This window comes from Peromyscus leucopus, unplaced genomic scaffold (genome assembly GCF_004664715.2).
Source record: "Peromyscus leucopus breed LL Stock unplaced genomic scaffold, UCI_PerLeu_2.1 scaffold_1315, whole genome shotgun sequence".
NCBI classification, from domain to species: Eukaryota; Metazoa; Chordata; class Mammalia; order Rodentia; family Cricetidae; genus Peromyscus; species Peromyscus leucopus.
Genome location: NW_023504463.1, coordinates 1,341 through 21,000, shown reverse-complemented (window position 1 = coordinate 21,000; position 19,660 = coordinate 1,341). Strand labels below are relative to the sequence as shown.

The window sequence follows — 19,660 nt, the reverse complement described above, 5'->3', positions numbered from 1 at the left end:
AGTGGGACTAGGACTTATCCTGTTTTCATGAACCAGCTTTTAAGAGTTCATTCCCTATGGTAGGATAAATTGCTCAGCCTTGATTCGGGCAAGAGGGGCTTGGTTCTGCCCCAACATGGTATGCTAGCATGTGTTGACTTTCCAAGGGAGTTCTTACTCCCTATGAGAAGTGGATGGGAGTGGGGTGGAGATTTGGGTGGGGGCAAGAGAATGGGAGGGAAAGGGAACTGTGGTTGGCATATAAAATGAAAACAATATTTAAATAAAAAAAACCATAAAAAGTAATATGGGAATAGGAAGAAGAAGAGTGCTAGGGATGTCCCCAGGAATCCACAATGAGGACTCCATCATAGACTACTGGCAATGGTCAAGAGGGTGCCTGAGCTGACATACTCTGGTGATCAGATGGCTGAATATCCTAACTATCATCATAGAACCCTCATCCAGTGACTGATGGAACCAGATGCAGAGATCCATGACTGGGTCCCAGGCAGAGCTCCAGGAGTCCAATCGACAAGAGAGAGGAGGGATTCTATGAGCAAGAGATATCTTGACCATGATTGGAAAAAGTACAGAGACAACCTGCCAAACTAGTGGAAACACATGAACTGTAGACCAATAAATAGCTCCCATGGTACTGGATCAGGCCCTCTGGATAAGTGAGACAGTTGTTTAGCTTGAACTGTTTAGCCCCGCCTCCCCCCCCCCTGCAGTGGGACTGGGACCTGTCCCTAGTGTATGAGCCAGCTTTTTGGAACCTAGTGCCTATGGTGAAACACTTTGCACAGACTTGGTGCAGGGAGGAGGGGCTTAGACCTGCTTCTGCTGAGTGTACCAGGCTCTGCTGACTCCCAGTGGGAGACTTTGCCTTGGAGGAGGTGGCAATGGGGGCTGGGTTGGGGGTGGATGGAGGAAGGAGGGAGGACAAGGGAGTCTGTGACTGATATGTAGGATGAATGGAAAATTTCTTAATTAAAATAATAAAAAATTAAATCTATTATAAAAATGTAATAAAGTTTTAAAATAATCACATATAAAGTTCAATCTAAAAATCCACACAAAATCTGATCAACTTGCAATTTAATTTTTCTTTATCATTTTACACACAGAGATTTCAATTTCTTGAATCTTTGACCTGTTACCTTTAACTTCTATTCCTTCCCAGTACCTTATCTAAATGCCTCTTAAAATATTTTGAGCATTTTCCCAAAGAAGTCAGACCCTAGCTTTACCAACAAAACATGCATCGTAAGTTTTTAAAAAAGAAAGAGCCAGCAAACAGTTTTATTGAATAAATATGGCTGCCACCAAAAAAAATTACTAAGGTAAATCTATAGTTCATCATAAAAAAAATAAGAATACACCATAAATAAGTCATATTTCATTTTAAGTGGAAGGTATATTAAACAGGGTGGTAGGTTTGAAATCAAGAGTCCAAATGTTCATGTACTTTAAGAATCCTGTGTCATTATGTAAACTATTAATCTCATGAGCTTTAATATTATATGTTTGTAATAGTGTATTTTAGCAATAAAATGTGCTTGTTTATATTTAAAAGGTAAACATAAAACATGTAGTAAAACAATGTTATATGCACCATAAGTACACCTGCAATGTACCCACATTAGACAATGGTCAATACAGAAATATCTATACCTATTAAATACTGGCATTAGAGAGTAATACATTCTTGTCCAGTAGAGTATTGAAAGACACAAACACAGAGACACAAAGAGGATTTCATATTTCATTTCAAACGGCAAATATGGCCAGTTCTCCACATAGGCATGCAGACAACATAATATTGTAATCAATATGAGAAAATGTTCAATAACAGTCTATTATAACAAAAACAAAAGAGAACTACTTAATGCTATTTTGAAAGAGGTACAAAAGCATCAATTCTACACACAGTGAAAAAACAAAACATATATAAAAGAAAATGATGAGGATAACTTCTAATTTCAATGAATATGAAAAGAAACAAAACTGACATTAAAATATTTTAAACAAAACATATTAAATATAATATATTATGTATAAAATACATTAAATTCAAAAATATCATATCAAAAATAGCAAACAGATACTCTCCCCATGGTTTACCTACAGGCTCAGAGAGATTCAGTGTCTGATCAATACATTCTCCTGCTCAAGGTTTTTCTCACAGCCACTTTAACATCTTTGTTCCTCAAGCTGTAGATTAAAGGGTTCATCATGGGAACCACAATGGTATAAAAAATAGAAGAGAATTTTCCCTCATCCATAGATACAGCTGAGGTAGGTTTGAGATACATGAATGCACCTGATCCAAAGAATAGACAAACAGCAAGCATATGGGAACTGCAGGTGCTGAAGGCTTTGGACCTGCTTTCAGTGGATCTTATTTTGAGGATGCTGGAAAGGATGAAACCATAAGAGGTAAAGATAATGACTGTGGGCACAATGATGTCTTTTCCTGTTACAATGAACAGCTCTATCTCATTGGCATAGGTGCTGGTGCAGGAGAGCTGCAGTAAAGGGAGGACATCACAGAAGTAGTGGTTGATGGTGTTCCCATCACAGAAGGTCAATCAGGATGCATCCAGTGTGGATCATGGCACCAGAAAACCCCATCAAATATGAACCAAGCATTAGATAGAAACATACCTTAGGAGACAAGGCGACATTATACAAGAGTGGATTGCAGATAGCTACATAGCGATCATAGGCCATTGAAGTCAGCACATAACATTCAGAGATGACAAAAAAACAAAAGAAGTAGAGCTGGGTCATACATCCCGTGTAAGAGATAACATTCTTTATTTCTATAAAGTTCACCAGCATTTTGGGTGTAATCACAGAAGAGTAACAGAGATCAATGCAAGACAAGTTAAACAGGAAAAAGTACATAGGTGTGTGGAGGTGAGAATTTAGCACAATCAGAATGATCAAGATCAAATTTCCCAATGCAGTGATCATGTATATTACCAGAAAAAGGAGGAACAGTGGTATTTTGAGTTCAGGTTGATCTGTTATCCCCAAGAGAATGAATTCGGTTACCAAAGAATCATTTTCAAAAGCCATTCTTCTCTCAGAGAATCTGTGGAAACAGAAAAATAAGTGAAATTTCAGGGGAAAAAAAGGAATTTAAAAACACATCTTCCCCTTCAAATGTCAGTTTCTTGTTTGAGTGTCAAAAAACAAATAGCTTCAAAGTCTTGAGCCCACCTTTCAAGCTACCAGTATAAGTAACAGCATTGTCTTCCTCAATTAGCATCTCAGAGGTTGAATACATTAAAGAGTCTCACTAGTACACCTCAGAGCTTAGCCCAGTGACCTAATATGCTAATTTGACAACTTGAAAATTCAAGGTCAAAAGATAAATTCGGTGCACAAGGACACAATTATCCTTCTTTCTTCTAATCCTTTCTTTATTGCTTCTGTCTGCTTCTTGATACAGGGAAATGTTTTAGCAATCTGGTGGTAATCTATATCCACCAGTGTACTTAGAATCATAAGCAGTATTTTCAATATCAAGAAGAAGAAATTGAGTCTGTGACTGGTTATGATGCAGCCAATGTCACAAAAATTCTTAAGTCTAGAGAAATTGCCATGTGTAATGGAAATGAAGCACATTGAAAAAGAATACTGCAACTTGCATGTCTACGGACTCTGACCATTCTCTGTACACCTAAGACATTTTTCTCTGAATTTCTCTTGAACCTTAAAATTGCTTTTCATAGATAGAAAAGTACATATTATTAATTGGTGGACTCATTTTGATACAATGCCACTATGAAAACATAAAAACAAAAATAATAACAACAGGAAAACCTCACTTTAGAAGAAACACTGCGTCATCTCTTCTATTAACATTTATATTCTCATAAATGGACAAAGAATGTTGGTCGCTGGAACTAGGGGGAAAGAAAAAGACCCCAGGGAAGAAAATTCAATTTTGCAAAATAAAAAAGTGTTTAGAAATCTAATGTTCAACATATTAACATTGGTTCATAGTGATTTGGTAAGAAAATTTACCGTATCTTCTCATTATAGGTATTACTACACAAACACACAAATGTGTGTCAACATATAGTAGAGGCATATGTAAATAGCCTCAATGACATGACGCATGATTTCATCCAGGATATGTGGTCAAAATGAGTATTATACATCATAAACCCTTTTACATAGTATTTCTTTCTCAGTAAATGTTTTCAATAAAATTTGTGATTTTAGTATGAATAGATTTTAAAACTTACCTTATTTTAGAGAGAAATCTTATGGACCCCTTTCGTTGGTAAATGTTCCTATTATTCAAGAAAGACTGTATCAGGCTCCAAAGCACTCAGTTTGTTATTCAAAAACAATGCTCCATAAAATTAATTTCTGATGTGCTCTGAACACTTTTTGAATCATTGTTTATGTTTAATAAGTGTAGTCATGATCCACTAAAAGGAAAGATGAAAAATTAAACTGTGTTCATTTTTATCATCCTCAACACTTAAGGAAACACCACATATTTCATATAAGATTAATTGCATAAAGAAATTAGTTATAAGCAAGACAGAGTGTTTCTTAGGTTCTTCCCAGGAAACATATTACTGATATAAAAAGGAGATAAGGTGATGGCATTTAGATGCTTACCCATGAAAGGCCTTTACTTCCCTGGGGACTCAATATATCATTCAGGTGTGCACTTCTCTTTGGGGATTATACATCCTCCACACTTGAGCCAATATTGAACTTGCATCTTCCAGCTACCTTCTCTTGAGGGAAAACTGTTGTTTTAGTTATTTCTCAGTTTTTCACCATGTCTTTTATGTTAATATTTCATAGAGTCTATTCCTAGAGTTTCTTTTTTTTATTTATAATGTCTCATTTAATCATAAAACTATAAACTTTTACAAGAACAAATAGATATATTCAATTTATGTATTTTCCCAGAGATGTAATCTGATTTGTCCTACTTAATTAGCAATCATTCAATTTTTCTCTTTTTTATTTTATAATTTAATTTAATTTTACATATCAGCCACGGATTCCCCTCTCCTCCCTCCTCCCTCCCCAGCCCTCCCTCCAATCCAACACCCATTCCCATCTCCTCCAGGCCTAGATGTAATTATTTCTATAGTATGTCATTACATGCTTCAGGTTTTCTTACAAGAATTTCTTGCAAATATATTTTTAAATATCTTTCTGCTAGTTTTACTTTTGTTTTTGTTTGTTGGTTATAGCTCTGTGGATGTATGCATGTAGGTTAGACTAGTTCTGACCTATTGAGCTGCTTTCTTTAGACTTCTAATACTATCAGCTTTCAGGTGGGACAGATTAAGACACATGCTTAAAACATCTCAGATGCATAGAAAACACAGCTAGGACACTGTCACTGAAGGGTTAATGACTAAAATCCTAAGGTGGCCAGGGAATTTCTGAACAGGAAAGTTGACTTCATTAATGACACCCGTGGGCTAGTAGGATCCAGGGAGCTTCTCTCCATGGGTATCTATCACTTTGACACTGCTGGGGAACTGGCCTTCATACAGAATCTCCCATCACAACCCTTTTCCATTGCACAAAGCCCTCAATGCCCATGTGCCGTGTGCCAGCAGTCACTACTCCCACAGAAAGACTATGGCCCCTAGGTTGTTCTGATTTAAGGAAAAATTCTGTATATGTTTGTCTGTTTCTTTTATTTCCAAAATGCTTCCAAGGATGCTGATCTAACAGTCACTAGAGATTTTCATTTTGATACTTTTGATCTCAGTGCCTGTGTGCTTGGATACTTGACCTCACATAGTTTGAATATTTTTTTAGGAGTTGTATATGGTCATCCAGGTCCTCTCAAAAATTCAGTGTGTTGGGTAAAATATATTCAGATTCCATCAAATGACACAATGTTGCAATGAAAATATTCAAGAAGTTAGGGTCAGAAGACTGTAAGTTTCAGGTCAGCATGGCGTGAAAATAAAATAAATTACAAATTGAGTCAAATGATACTCAACATACCAAATTAAAATTTGTCAAAGATCTTTTTTTTTTTTTTTTGGCAAAGAATCTAGTTAGTAAATATTTCGTACTTTGTGGTCCATAGGATGCTGTTCCTGTCTTGTGAAGTGTGTGTGTGTGTGTGTGTGTGTGTGTGTGTGTGTGTGTGTGTGTGTGTGTGTTTAGGAAATAAGTGATAATTTATTCTGGAGCCAAGTGTGAGTGATCAGAGCCTGGAATCAAAGGTTTGGGTCTTAGCAGATACAATTTTATAATGTGGAAGCAGATTCATAGAGTATTTATGGTAACAGAACAAGCTATCATTCAAGGCATTTAAAAATGCATTGATAGAAACATTAAATAGATTATAAAAGCAGGCAGAAAAATCTACACTGTAAATCTCACACGCTAACTGCTGTCATTTTGGGCCCTTGCATTGGTGGAGAGTAGAGTTTTGTTAAGTTAATATATTCCAGTGGTTTTTAAGTTTATCAAGGTATTGGATGTGGCAAGTGATGGTTCTTTGGGGCTCTGAAGATAACCCCAAAGATCTTGTAATTAGACTGTCAGATCAGCAACATTCCAAATTTTCCAGAGTCATAGAAGCTTTTATTAGTTGACCAGCTATGCAGACATCTTCTTTGTGGAGTTCTCCTTTAAGGAATGTCCCATCACTGATGGCCTTGAAGCTGCTCATGCCTGTCTGGCTACCTTAAAATCTCAAAAGCTAGCTTAGCTCTCAAAATCTGCTCTGTTGTGGGATATTTAACTATGTAAACGTGTATTACCATTGTTTATGCCTCATAATATTACTTTAACTGTGTAAAGGTGTGTTAACATTTTTTTCTGCTGCCTTTAAGGATGTAAAGATGTATTACCTTTGTTTATGCTGCATCTGTTTAATTATGTAATGTAATGATGTGTTGCATTTGTTTTATCTTGTCTGCCTAAGGCTCCTGATTGTTCTGATAAAAAGCTAAATGGCCAATAACTACACAGAAGAGGGATAGGAGGGAATCTCTAGAAGGCAGAGAGAATTAATAGAAAAGGAGAGAAGGAGGAGCTAATGAGGGAGAAAGAGAGGAAGATGCTCCAGGGCCAGCCAGCCAGCAGACACAGTATGACATATAGAAAGAAAAGAAAAATCCCCAAGGCAAAACATAAAGAGAAACAGATTACAATAAGAGGTAAGAAAAGGCCAAGCACTAATAAGTGTCCATGTCTTGATTTGGGAACTGGCTAGTAGTCCAAAAGAAAAAGCCTGGTACACAGGTCTGTAGCTAGCTCATGAGTCCATAGCTTAAATAACTAGAAAAATCAAGTATTTGTGTATTCTGTACAATTACTAACATGAGAGAGGGAGAAGGATTACCATACAGAATATGAATGAAAAATCAGGAATGCAGAAGAGACTGAAGTATGTTTTTTCAATAAGTGATGTAGATAAATTCTAATTAAATTTTATTTGTAGAGGGATGAGAGTATACATCAGTGGTATCATGTGTTAGCACCCAAGAGGTCCTGAGAAGAAGGTCCAGAAGAAAGCAGGAGGGCAAAGAGGGGGAGAGAAAAAGAGGAAGAAATGAGAGAGAGACAGAGAGAAGTGACTTAGACTCAGACACTGTGGCTGCCAGGTATTTATAAATATAATTCTTATACAAACACCAAGGTTCAACGACTGCAATATTCTTTTTATGCATATGTCATTGTGAAACATTTTTCTGCATGAAAACTATGTTTTCAAAGCTTCACTGATTAAAACTGCAATGATTGGTCAGGCTGAAATTTGTAAGCCCAGATGTTAATTACATTATCTTGGGCTAGCATTAGTCTCACTCTCCAACAGACATTCCTTGTCCAGCTCTGTGTAAAAATAATATCATGTGATTAATAGATAAAAACTATGGAATTAATTAACTTAGGCAGACTACAAATTTCTACCACCCTAAAGCTAAGAATGTCATCGGAGAGTTTCTTGGGCCTACATCAGAGGCATCTTGCTGTAACTGCCTTTCTGATGTACCTACCAACCTTTTCTAAATTCACCTTGATGTATGACTTCCTTGGTTCTATAAACTATAAAACTTCATGAAACTACTCCCATACTGAAAAGCTGGATTTGAGATAACTTAAATCTGTTTTCCCAGATCATGGTCATTCAAAATGACTCAAGACTGAAATCTATTTTCCGTTAAGGTAAGAGCTGTGTTTTTTTGCATCAACATTGTCATTATCACGTATTACTTTGAATTCCTATTATTTCAGTAGGTACCATATCATATACATCCATAGTAATCTCACATGCAACTTGGAAAAACTCAACTTATAAAATGAAATCATTTTACTATCTAAGCATCTTTATCTCTTACCTAACAGTTGGATATCACAAGGACAAGACAGCTGTAAAAAATTAAATAATTGGGAAGCAGAGCCAGGGAGATTTCTGTTAGCTCGAGGCCAGCCTGGTCTACAGAGCAAGATCCAGGACAGGCACTAAAACTACACAGAGAAAACCTGTCTCAAAAAACCAAAAAAAAAAAAAAAAGTTATGTGCAAATATGGCAAGTCAAAATTATTTAGATAATGACATAGAATAAAATTTGGCAATTTTTTGCATCTAATATTATACTTGTTTCTTAACTTCTTTTTAAGAGGATCCTTCATTAATATAAGCTTAGTTCTATGCTGGCTAAATTTCACTTGAATATCTATATATGATGGATCAAGGGAAGAGGAAATGTTAAGCCTTTGTATATATTGTATACATGTATATGTATACACACACACACACACACACACACACACACCCCACACACACACACACCATATATATATATATATATTATATATATATATATAGTCTGAATTTTAAAGCTAGAAAGCTGTTAACAATCAATGACTCAGGTTAAAAGATGAATGTATAAAAGATGTAGTGACTCGATCAATGTCATGATTGTTTTGGGTTGCTCAAAAGGACTGGAATCTTTTTTTTTTTGCTTTTTATTTTATTTTATTTTTCTTTATTAAGAAATTTTCTACTCAATTCTCATGCTATTTCACAGAACCCCTCCTCTCTCCTCCTACCCCCAGCCCTCTTTCCCAAGCCACCTCGCATCCTCATATCCCCAAAACTGAGGTCTCTCATGGGGAGTCAGCAGAGCCCAGCTAACTGAACATAGGCAGGTCCAAGCCCCTTCCCACTGCACCAAAGCTGTGAAAGGTGTCACACCACAGGTACTGGATTCCCAGAAGCACATAACTTTTTAATACCCACATGTTTATTCAATCATTCTCCAACCTGATGTTCAATGACATTATTTAAGGATAAAAAGTTCTACCAAAGCTTTATGAAGAGTGGAGAGGAAGTATAATCCTTAAAGCTCTATACTGCACATATATAAAAAACATACCTCATAAAATAGCTGGTTAATATTTATGAAATAATTATAGCAGAAATGGCTGACATAAAAATGTCAAGTGCAAGCCAGGTGGTTGTGGTGCATGCCTTTAATCCCAGCACTCGGGAGGCAGAGGCAGGCGGATCTCTGTGAGTTGGAGGCCAGCCTGGACTACCAAGTGAGTTCCAGGAAATGTGCAAAGCTACACAGAGAAATCCTGTCTGGAAAAAAAAATGTCAAGTGCATATTATTTACAGTTGCAAGTTAATAAAAACACCTGGATCATGAATCACTTGCCTTTCAAAGGGATACTGTAATGTTCAAGAAAAGAAAAATTTAGTCAAATTCACACGTGATTACATTCACAAATGAGAGCCATCTTGCCACAGGATACATGGACAATGCAGAATTTCTTTGTGTAACCATAGACAGATTTTTTTGATATATCCCATAAAAAGAATGTCAAGATGGGTTTAACTAATTAATACTATTCTTAAATAAAATGAGAGATTTTTTTCCCCAAAAATAAAAAATAAAAGGAAATTTATAACAAAATAATCTGTAAGAGCAAAAATATTCCAATATTCTACAAATGATCAGAATTTTTTTAACGAAAGTAGATAAAAAAAGGCAGTCTTGATTAAAGCCACAGAAATACTCATTGACAAAACTATACTGATAAACATTTTAATTTGGTCAAAGCCTCCTCCTGCTAAAGGTTTTTCTCAGGGCGACTTTAACATCCTTGTTTCTCAAGCTAAATTAAGGGGTTCATCATCGGAACCACCATGGTATAAAAGACGGAAGATATTTTTCCCTGATCCATAGATCCAGGTGAGGAGGGTTGAAGATACATAAATGCACAAGATCCAAAGAACGGAGCAACAGCAAGAATGTGGGAGCTGCATGTGCTAAAGGCTTCGGCTATGTCTGCAGTGGATCTCATTTGAAGGATGTTAGAGAGGATGAAGCCATAAGAGGTAAAGATAATGACACTGGGCACAATGATATCTTTCCCACCTACAATAAGAATCTCTATCTCATTGACGTAAGTGCTGGTGCAGGAGAGCTTCAGCAAAGGGAAAAGGTCACAGAAATAGTGGTTGATGGTGTTCCTGTCACAGAAAGTCAGTCTTAGGATGCATCCAGTGTGGATCATGGCACCAGAATATCCCATTATGTATGAACCAAGCATAAGAAAGAAACATACCTTGTGGGACATAGTAACATTATACAAGTGTGGATTACAGATAGCCACATAACGGTCATAGGCCATTGACATCAGAACACAACATTCACAAATGGCAAAAAAAAAAAAAAAAAAAACAGAAGAAATACAGCTGGGTTATGCATCCCATGTAGGAGATAACATTCTTCCTTACTAAGAAGTTAAGAAGTTCATCAGCATTTTGGGTGTAATCACAGAGGTCAATGCAGGACAAGTTTAAAAGGAAAAAATACATGGGAGTATGGAGGTGAGAATTGAGCACAATTAAAATGATCAAAGCTGCATTCCCCAGTGCTGTGGTTGTATATATTATCAGAAAGATGTAAGAACAGGGGTAACTGGAGATCAGGGTCATTTTTCAATCCCTGTAGAATGAATTCAGTCACCAAAGAACCATTTTCCAAACCCATTCTTCTTTAAGATAATCTGTAAACACAAAAGTATATTGTGACATTATAAGACCACAAAAAATTACTGCCACAGCTTCTATTACATTTGTGAAGCACATGATAGGAATGCCTATATACCTGAGTTCACATAAATTACTGTTCATGCTATCAGGATGTAGAGTAATATTTCCCCAATTAGAATATTAAAAGTTAAATAGAGTAAATTAATCACCAGAATTATAAAAATCTGTGATCATTGCTGTGACTTGCTATCATGACTACTCAGATATCCAATAAGAGGAGGCAGAACAAGTAGAGAATCCCAATCCCTCATCTCATCATGTTGTCATTGCTTCAGCCCTAGATGGAGAACCTACATGGAGAACCTGTTGCAACCTAGAGTTAACCTCAACCAGATATAACTGTGGTGGCATCAGGACTACCAAGATTTTTTCAAATACAAACTTAGTTTAGATTTAGTCAGAGTCTAGGAATGATTATATTCTCATGCTTGCTACCAGAAAAAATAATCTAGAAAGATTTGAGATGGTCCTCAAGATGAAACTTACTGACTGTGACATTGTAATCCTTGTCTGTAGCTAGAGTTTTCCTGCCTGGTCCATAGTCAGGACAAACCTGTTACCCACCAGTCCCACAGCTGCTCAGACCAACCAAGTAAACAAAAAGACTGATATTGCTTACAAACTGTATGGCCATAGCAGGCTTCTTGCTAACTGTTCTTATATCTTAAATTAACCCATTTCTATTAATCTATACTTTGCCACATGGTTCATGGCTTACCACCATCTTCACATGCTGCTTGTCATGGTGGCCACTGGCAGTGTCTCCTCCCACTTTCATGTCCTCTCTATTCTCCTCTCTGTTAGTCCTGCCTATACTTCCTGCCTGGCCACTAGCCAATCAGTGTTTTATTTATTGACCAATCAGAGCAATTTGACATACAGACCATCCCACAGCACTTGTCTACTGAAACTTTCAACACTTTGTACTGTCTTTTCAAGGATTCTCTTTTGGGAATTTCATTGAGTCTTAGAATTGCATAATATGAAATGAAAAGGCACTCATGAGATCCCAAGCTACTTCACAAGACCAAAGACAAAGACACTAAATGGAAATGCTATGTCTTCTCTCCAGTTACATTGATGAAGAGAGATTATTCATGACTGAGTCCATAGGATTAGAAATCAAGCAGTGCATGATAAATTGCAACATAATTCAAATGAGAAACATAGTTAAGACTGTAGATACAATTTTCACCAAGTTAAAATAATTAAGAATGGGTGCATGCTTAAATTTTTTAAAGATAAAAGAACATTTTAGATTATAATTACCACTATCTCTATATACAATCAAAACTCAAACAGCAAGCCTATATAGGGAAAATACATGTTGAATAATCTCCATTTAGGAGAATTTTAAAATTAATAAATGTTTCAAAGCAATTGTAAAATGTACCTTTATTGAGGAGGATCTTAAAAGTGTCATTGCAGGCAGTTATCTGCAGAGTTGAAAATGAAAACTTGGTTCAGATTGATTTTGTCAACCTGGATCACACTCAGGAAGGTCATTGTCAACATATTTAAAACAAAGTAAAATTTGGGACGAAGCTTCCAGCCACAAAAATTCCAATTCCAGGTGCACAATAAAGCCTAAATTGTGATTAATAGAAATTCCTTTACAAAGTACCCCTGACCATGAGGGTGGGTTCTATAGTTAAAGGGCATAGAATCTAGTGTAGCCTTTAGACAAGATAGCATAGAGGTCAGCAAGCTACAAAATACATATAACATCCTCCCTAACAATTGTTTCTATTAACTGAAAGAGAGAGAAGAGTCTGGGATAAACAATTCTGGCTATTGTGTGTCGTCTGCCTCTATAGAAAAAGGTAGATGAGTTCTGCCTCCACAAATAGCCAAAAGGTCACCCAGTCATTAACAATATCCAAAGACAGCCTATCAAAAAGAATACAATTATTTTAACTCCTCTACTGTGGAGAGGCCCCTGGATGTTTAAGATTTATTTCTAGTTTTCCTAGTAATTTTTGATGCAAGAACCATCACACAATTTATCATTTATAGATGCTGCAGATATATCAACAAAGATGTTAAGGAAAAATGAGGATACAAGCATAAAGAAATTTCAACTTACCTCATCATGACAGAAAGGCTTTTATGTCATTCCTTTACACTTGTTGTTTTACAGGGATTATCAATCTCTGGGGGTTTCAAACCTTCAATTCTAAAAGGACACAACACAAAATTAATTTTCATATACCCTGAAATTACCATTAATATATTATAATTTATCAAGTACCCCTCAATCATTTGAGGTGCTATCTTTTTATCACACCTACCAACAGATAAGACATCAGAAATTTTGCATACTTCACTAGCATAATATACTTGGCTATGACAAGGTAAAGGCTTTCTCAATCTCTTCTCAAAGGCACAGACACAGATATAAAAAAGACATGATGGTGTTCACATGCTAGACCAGGATGTATCTTTTGTTGCTTAGAGACTTGGCATTTAAGAAATGCTTGCACTTCTCTGTAGAGACTGTACTTCTGTGCTTGAGCCAACATTGAACCCCGACTCCCAATAAACTTCATATCTTAAGGGAAATCTATTGAGCAGCTTCCTTTTCTCATTGTTTCTCCATCCTTAATGGTGTCTTCCACATATCCTATTCCCAGTATTCCTTATTAATTTATCATTTTTTTATGATGGAATGCACCAAAGTATCTAATGTATTATCTATCCTGAAAGTTCCCCAAATCACTTTACAAAAATAATTTATTATTGCTGTGTTTTGTCTTCAGTGCTCAAGATCAAGATCAGAAAGACATTGATGCCAACTGTGAGCTCTTCCATTGAGAAAAATTCATAGACACCCAAGTGCTGTGAGATGGTCTGTATGTCAAATTGCTCTGATTGGTCAATAAATAAAACACTGATTGGTCAGTGGCCAGGCAGGACAAGGAGAGTAGAATTCTGGGAATTGGAAGGCTAAGTAAAGGAGTCACTGCCAGCCGCCGCCATGACAAGCAGCATATGAAGATGCCGGTAAGCCACAAGCTCCATGGCAAGGTATAGATTTATAGAAATGGATTAATTTAAGATATAAGATCAGTTAGCAAGAAGCCTGCCATGGCCCTACAGTTTGTAAGCAATATAAGTCTCAGTGTTTACTTGGTTGGGTCTGAGCGGTTATGGGACTAGAGAGTGACAAAGATTTGTCCTGACTGTGGGCAAGGCAGGAAAACTCTAGTTACACCCAAGTCATGTTTAAAATTTTGCTTCATCACCAAGTCATTTCAATACTTACTGAGATTATGTACTTGAGTTTCCAGTTTAGTTCTTACATGTAGGACTTTATAGATGAGTTCAACAACATCTATACATATTTTACAAAAAGTATGGAACCAAGCTATTTCACCAATTTATTCATTTTCACATAATAGGAATTATAAAAAGATCACATCTTTAGTTGTGTTGATGTTGTGATTAAAAAAAATCATAAAACTAGTTACAATAAATTCCTGCATAATGGAAAATAGTGAAATGTCAGGTATTAATATAAATTCTATTGGCTTTATGAAGGAGTCATTTCTTGATTTATTTATCATTATTTTAAAATATGCTATGTCAAATCTATTTTTCAACTCAAAGCAAAGATTAGCTTATTCCTTTCCCAGAGATTACTAGACACAGGAGGATATCTTTGGAATGAAGTAGATTACAGATATTTATTGGAACTTGCATGGATGCTTATTGGTGAATGAATAAATGAGGTGAAGTGGTATTTATGAACACAATGAGCTTATTAAACTTCGGTAACAAAGAACAATCAGCCTATGATAACAGAGGACACAAATCCTCTTAATAAATGCCAAGGAACTATAAGGATTAATGTTCAAAATGTAAATGAAATTTGGAAAGTAGCATATGAACACAATGATTTGACAGACAAACAGAAACAAACAAATAAAATAACAACAACAATCCAAAACATTAAGAGAAACAAAATAGCAGATTAGAAGCACACAACCCTTTCCAGAATCTAAGCAGCCTGGAATTATGGCATTGAGTAATTATCTTGCTAATGAGGCAGGTATCTAAGCGGTTTTTTTAAAAAATGGTCTTAGAAACTTAGGTTTGAAGTTATATATATAATAAAATTAAATTAAATAAAATAACCAGAGACTTAGAAAGCCTTTGATTCTGGTCATTAGAACAGAGGATGTGAAAGAGTACATTATCATTGACCCCAAGTTTTCCTGTCAGAGAGGTGGAGGGGAGGGTTATTAGAAGGGAAAATGTGGTTGATGTCACTAGGGAAAATGGACAGGGAAACATGAAAAATAAAAATGCTGACTGAACTTAACTAATTTGGGAACTGTATTTTAGGCTACTACTTGAGAAGAAGTGCTCTGCCTTTCTCAACATGAAAGCCTGCTTTAACAAGGAGCCATTGTGTGAAAGATGTGCCTAAGGTATCTGCTTTGAGAAACAAGTATATTATAGGCTTTCCTTACTTTTGGAATTTACAGAATAAAGTTACTATACTATTTTGATAGCATCTACTTTGTGGTCAAGTGCGGCTCTGGCAGATTTTAACTGAATAAAGATCATGAAGAAACTGTAAAAATGTGGTTTATGTCACTAGGGAAAATGGACAGGGAAACATGAAAAATAAAAATGCTGACTGAAATTAACTAATTTGGGAGCTGTATTTTAGGCTACTACTTGAGAAGAAGTATTTGCCTTTCTCAACATGAAAGCCTGCTTTAACAAGGAGCCATTGTGTGAAAGATGTGCCTAAGGTATTTGCTTTGAGAAACAAGTATATTATAGACTTTTCTTACTTTTTAAATTTACAGAAAAAGTTACTATACCATTTTGATGGCATCTACTTTGTGGTAAAGTGTGGCTCTGGCAAATTTTAACTGAATGAAGATCATGAAGAATCTGTAAAATGAGACCGGTTTCAGAAGCAGATTATCCTCAAAGCAAGATTCTATATGGATGAGCTCTGGTTTCAGTTCAGCAACCTTGACTCAATAAATAAAGCAAAGAAAGATCACAGCAATGAAGATACCAGACATTAGTTCAAGCTTCCACATACAAATGTACATGTGTACATGTGCATTCACATATATGTGTCTACACATACACTATACATACACATAAAATGCCCATGCTATTTTAATTGGCATTGAAAGTTTAATTCATGATAAATTCTTCTGGAGAAATAGATTACTGTAAAATATTTTCTTTAATCCTCATGGTAATCATGAGTCAAAAATAAATATAAATTTTTTAAAAACACAACTATCTGTAACTCCAGTTTCAGGGGTTTTCTCTCCTCAGTGGAGTTGCACAACCATATACAAATACACACACATATAAATAATGTTTAAATCTTTATTTTAAAAAGTCACATTATCTCAGATCATGCCACCCTATATAAAAGAACTTACAAACATCTCTGGAAAACTTGTAGAACTGATAGCTCATTTCAGGGATGTAACTGCATAAAAACTTGTCATCCCAAAGTAATATTCTTTCCTATATACAAATAAGAAACTTAATTACCAATAAAGAAATTAGGAAATATTTTCCATTCATATCAACTTCAGAAATGCCTAAGAATAAACCCAAGTGAAGACCTGAGGACTCTACGTTCCCCATTCATATCAACTTTAGAATTGCCTAGAAATAAACCTAAGTGAGGACCTGAGCACCCTATAATTGGGACTTAAATTTATGAATAAAATACTAGAGGATGGGAAGACTAATGCTCATGGATTAAAAGAATTAATATCATCAAAATGGCTATATTACCAATAAAGATATGCAGATTCATTATAAGTATCATAAAATCTCAATAATATTTTCACAGAAATAGAAAATTCCTAAAATTAGTTTTGAACATTAAAGACTCTAAATATCCAATGAAAAACCTAAAAAGATAGTGCTGTGGGATAATGCTCTTATAAACTGATTTAATAAAATCAATAGCCAAGCAGGAAGTATAGGTGGGGTAAGAGGATGAGGAAAATTGTGGGAAGAAGAAGGCTGATTAGAAGACGTCAGCCTGCCATTCAGGGAGCATCATGTAATGGCACATAGGTAAAGCTTTGGAACATGTAGCAACATATAGATTAACAGAAATGGGCTGAGTTTAAGTGTAACAGGTAGTCAGTTGTAAGTCTGAGCTAATGACTGAGCAGTTTTAATTAATATAAGCCTCTGTGTGTTTACTTGGGTCTGAGTGGCTGCAGAATGGGTGGAACACAGGAAAACTTACAGCTATAGACACGAGGCAAGAGTGTCCACCTAAAATCTGAGAGAGTTTAGGAAGAGATTATAAATGTAGCTAAGCGCACCTTCTTAGTTCATGTCGCTCATGGTGAGCCTAAATACAATTATGTGTCCCCTGGATGTGGCAGGTTCACAGAATGCAGAATAGAGCTATAGCATGGCAGATTTTTGCTGAGTTACACAGAGGTTTCTGCAAGCCATGCAACATGGTGCAAGGTAGATATAGCTTTTACTACTACTGAAAAAAAAATTTAAAAAAAGAAGTTTCTGGGCTACACACTGCTAGATGGAAGCATAGACCCAGTAGCTCCCAGAGCTGCTGGTTCATTGTCTCCACCATGTTAAAAAGCTGAGATGGGTGGGGTCAGCAGCAAAGGCTGCTGCTTCAGTACTAACAACTGCAGTTTAATCACAATAGATTCACAATAAGAAAGATTTAGATGGAATAAGACTTATTAATGAAAGAAAAAAATAAATGTACAATACAAAAAAATAAAAAATAAAATGTATGTAAGCTTGAAAGAGAAAAAAATAAATGTAGGCAACTACACAAACAAACACAGAGTGTTAAAAAAAAATAAAAAATAAAGTCTTTAAAGATACAGTAAGGTAATATAGAAAATAAGCCATGTAAAGTTGGATATTACACAGAGAGTCTGGATTATATTGTCTTTGGGATTTTTAACTGCAGGAGACATTTGATGTAAAATGATATATATATATTATATATTATATTTTTAAGATATCTTGATTTCAAAATCTATGTCTAAGGATATGTTGCTTTGGAAAAGTGGTTCTGCTTTTGTTTCCACAGAACATAAGAACCTGTGGATTGCTTCCAGACTAATATTTTGACCAGCCAAGACCCCCTGAAAGGTCTCCAATGACACCAAGGCCCAAATCATCCAACATCCAAAATCAGCTTCAAGGCAAATGGCTCAGAAAATGCAACTTCACAAGCTACTACAATAAGGACTTGACCATAATCCTAAAATCTTCTTAATGTTCCCATAAGATTACCAGTGCCCGCTATCAGCAGGAAGTAGTCTAGAAAACTCTGCCCACATTCCCCAATCGATATTTGATTTTGTTTTCGTTATTGGTTACAAATTGTTATTGGTTATAGTCAATCTCTTTCTAAAAGAAGAAAGGAGGATATGATGTAAAAAATAAGATAAATGTATAGATTTTAGTTTATTGATACAAATTTAAAGTTAATTTTGTTGTACTGTATGTATATTTCTACTCTTGTTTAAAATATTTTGTTTGTGCAACTCATTTAAAATTGTAATGTATAGTTGAGAAATACAGATTAATAATAAGTCATCTATGATAATCAAACTTATAATCGTGAAGTTTTCTAGGTATACATAGATATATATTTCAATTAGATTGATAATCGTCAAACACTTCAAAGACCTACAGAATATGGCTTTTAAAATGTTTTAAAAACTTAGACTTTCTGAATAGTGAGACACATCTGCTCCTGGATGTACCTATTTATTTCAAAGAGAAAGATGAGCATTGAAGACACTCCATAGGGAGTTTATCTTCTTGGTAAAAATAGCCATTTGGGCAAGAAACTGTTCTTCCCTGGACTGTTTGACAAAATGTATTTGACAATGATATATTGACTAAACATGCAGGACCCATGGGAAGGTGAACACTGAACTTTGCAAGGTGAGATGGTCCTTCAGGTTTCTACTTTGAAGAGGAAACTGCCAGATATTCTACAGGACACGGGAAAAACTGAGAAACTCTAAGCCTGTAGGCTGAAGAATGGATGCCCCAACATTGCAGAAGAACTTTGAGTGACTGTCCAGGCAGCCAGCTGTCTCTGTGATTCTAGATTTTTGGAAGTTGCTTACAATGCTCTTTCTGCTTACTTGAGTAATATTATATCCCTCTGATGTCTTTGATGTAAAGACTAGATAGTTATAATTATGGTTTTCTTTGGTTATGATAAAAGTAAATTAGATATGAAAATTTAGACTCACAAATATAGGACAGTTACAATATTTTCTTTAATTTTGCCAAATACATATAGACTAGATATTGTAACTATGATTCTTTCTTGATAACTGTTTGTTATATATAATTTAACTATGTAAAAGTTAAGACCTTCCTTTTTGACTAGACAAAAAAGGGAAATGTTTTGGGATAATTCTTTTGTAAGCTGATTTAATAAAGCTCTGATTGGCCAGTAGCTAGGCAGGAAGTATAGGCAGGGTAAGAAGATGAGGAAAATTTTGGGAAGAGGAAGGCTGAGTCAGGAGATGCCAACCTGCCATCTAGGGAGCAGCATGTAATGGCACACAGATAAAGCCA

At 35.6% G+C, this 19,660-nt stretch overlaps 1 protein-coding gene and 1 pseudogene across 1 annotated transcript; both read right to left on the bottom strand.

Moving 5' to 3' along the window:
• Nucleotides 1-2,135: 2,135 nt before the first annotated feature.
• On the bottom strand, nucleotides 2,136-3,072 carry LOC114688074 (olfactory receptor 145-like). Its single transcript, XM_028862681.1, is given in 2 exon segments — nucleotides 2,136-2,574; nucleotides 2,576-3,072. Coding segments are annotated over 2 exon segments (930 nt in total). The 5' UTR covers nucleotides 3,067-3,072.
• A 6,992-nt stretch (nucleotides 3,073-10,064) lies between these two features.
• On the bottom strand, nucleotides 10,065-11,006 carry LOC114688077 (annotated as a pseudogene).
• Between the last annotated feature and the right edge of the window lie 8,654 nt (nucleotides 11,007-19,660).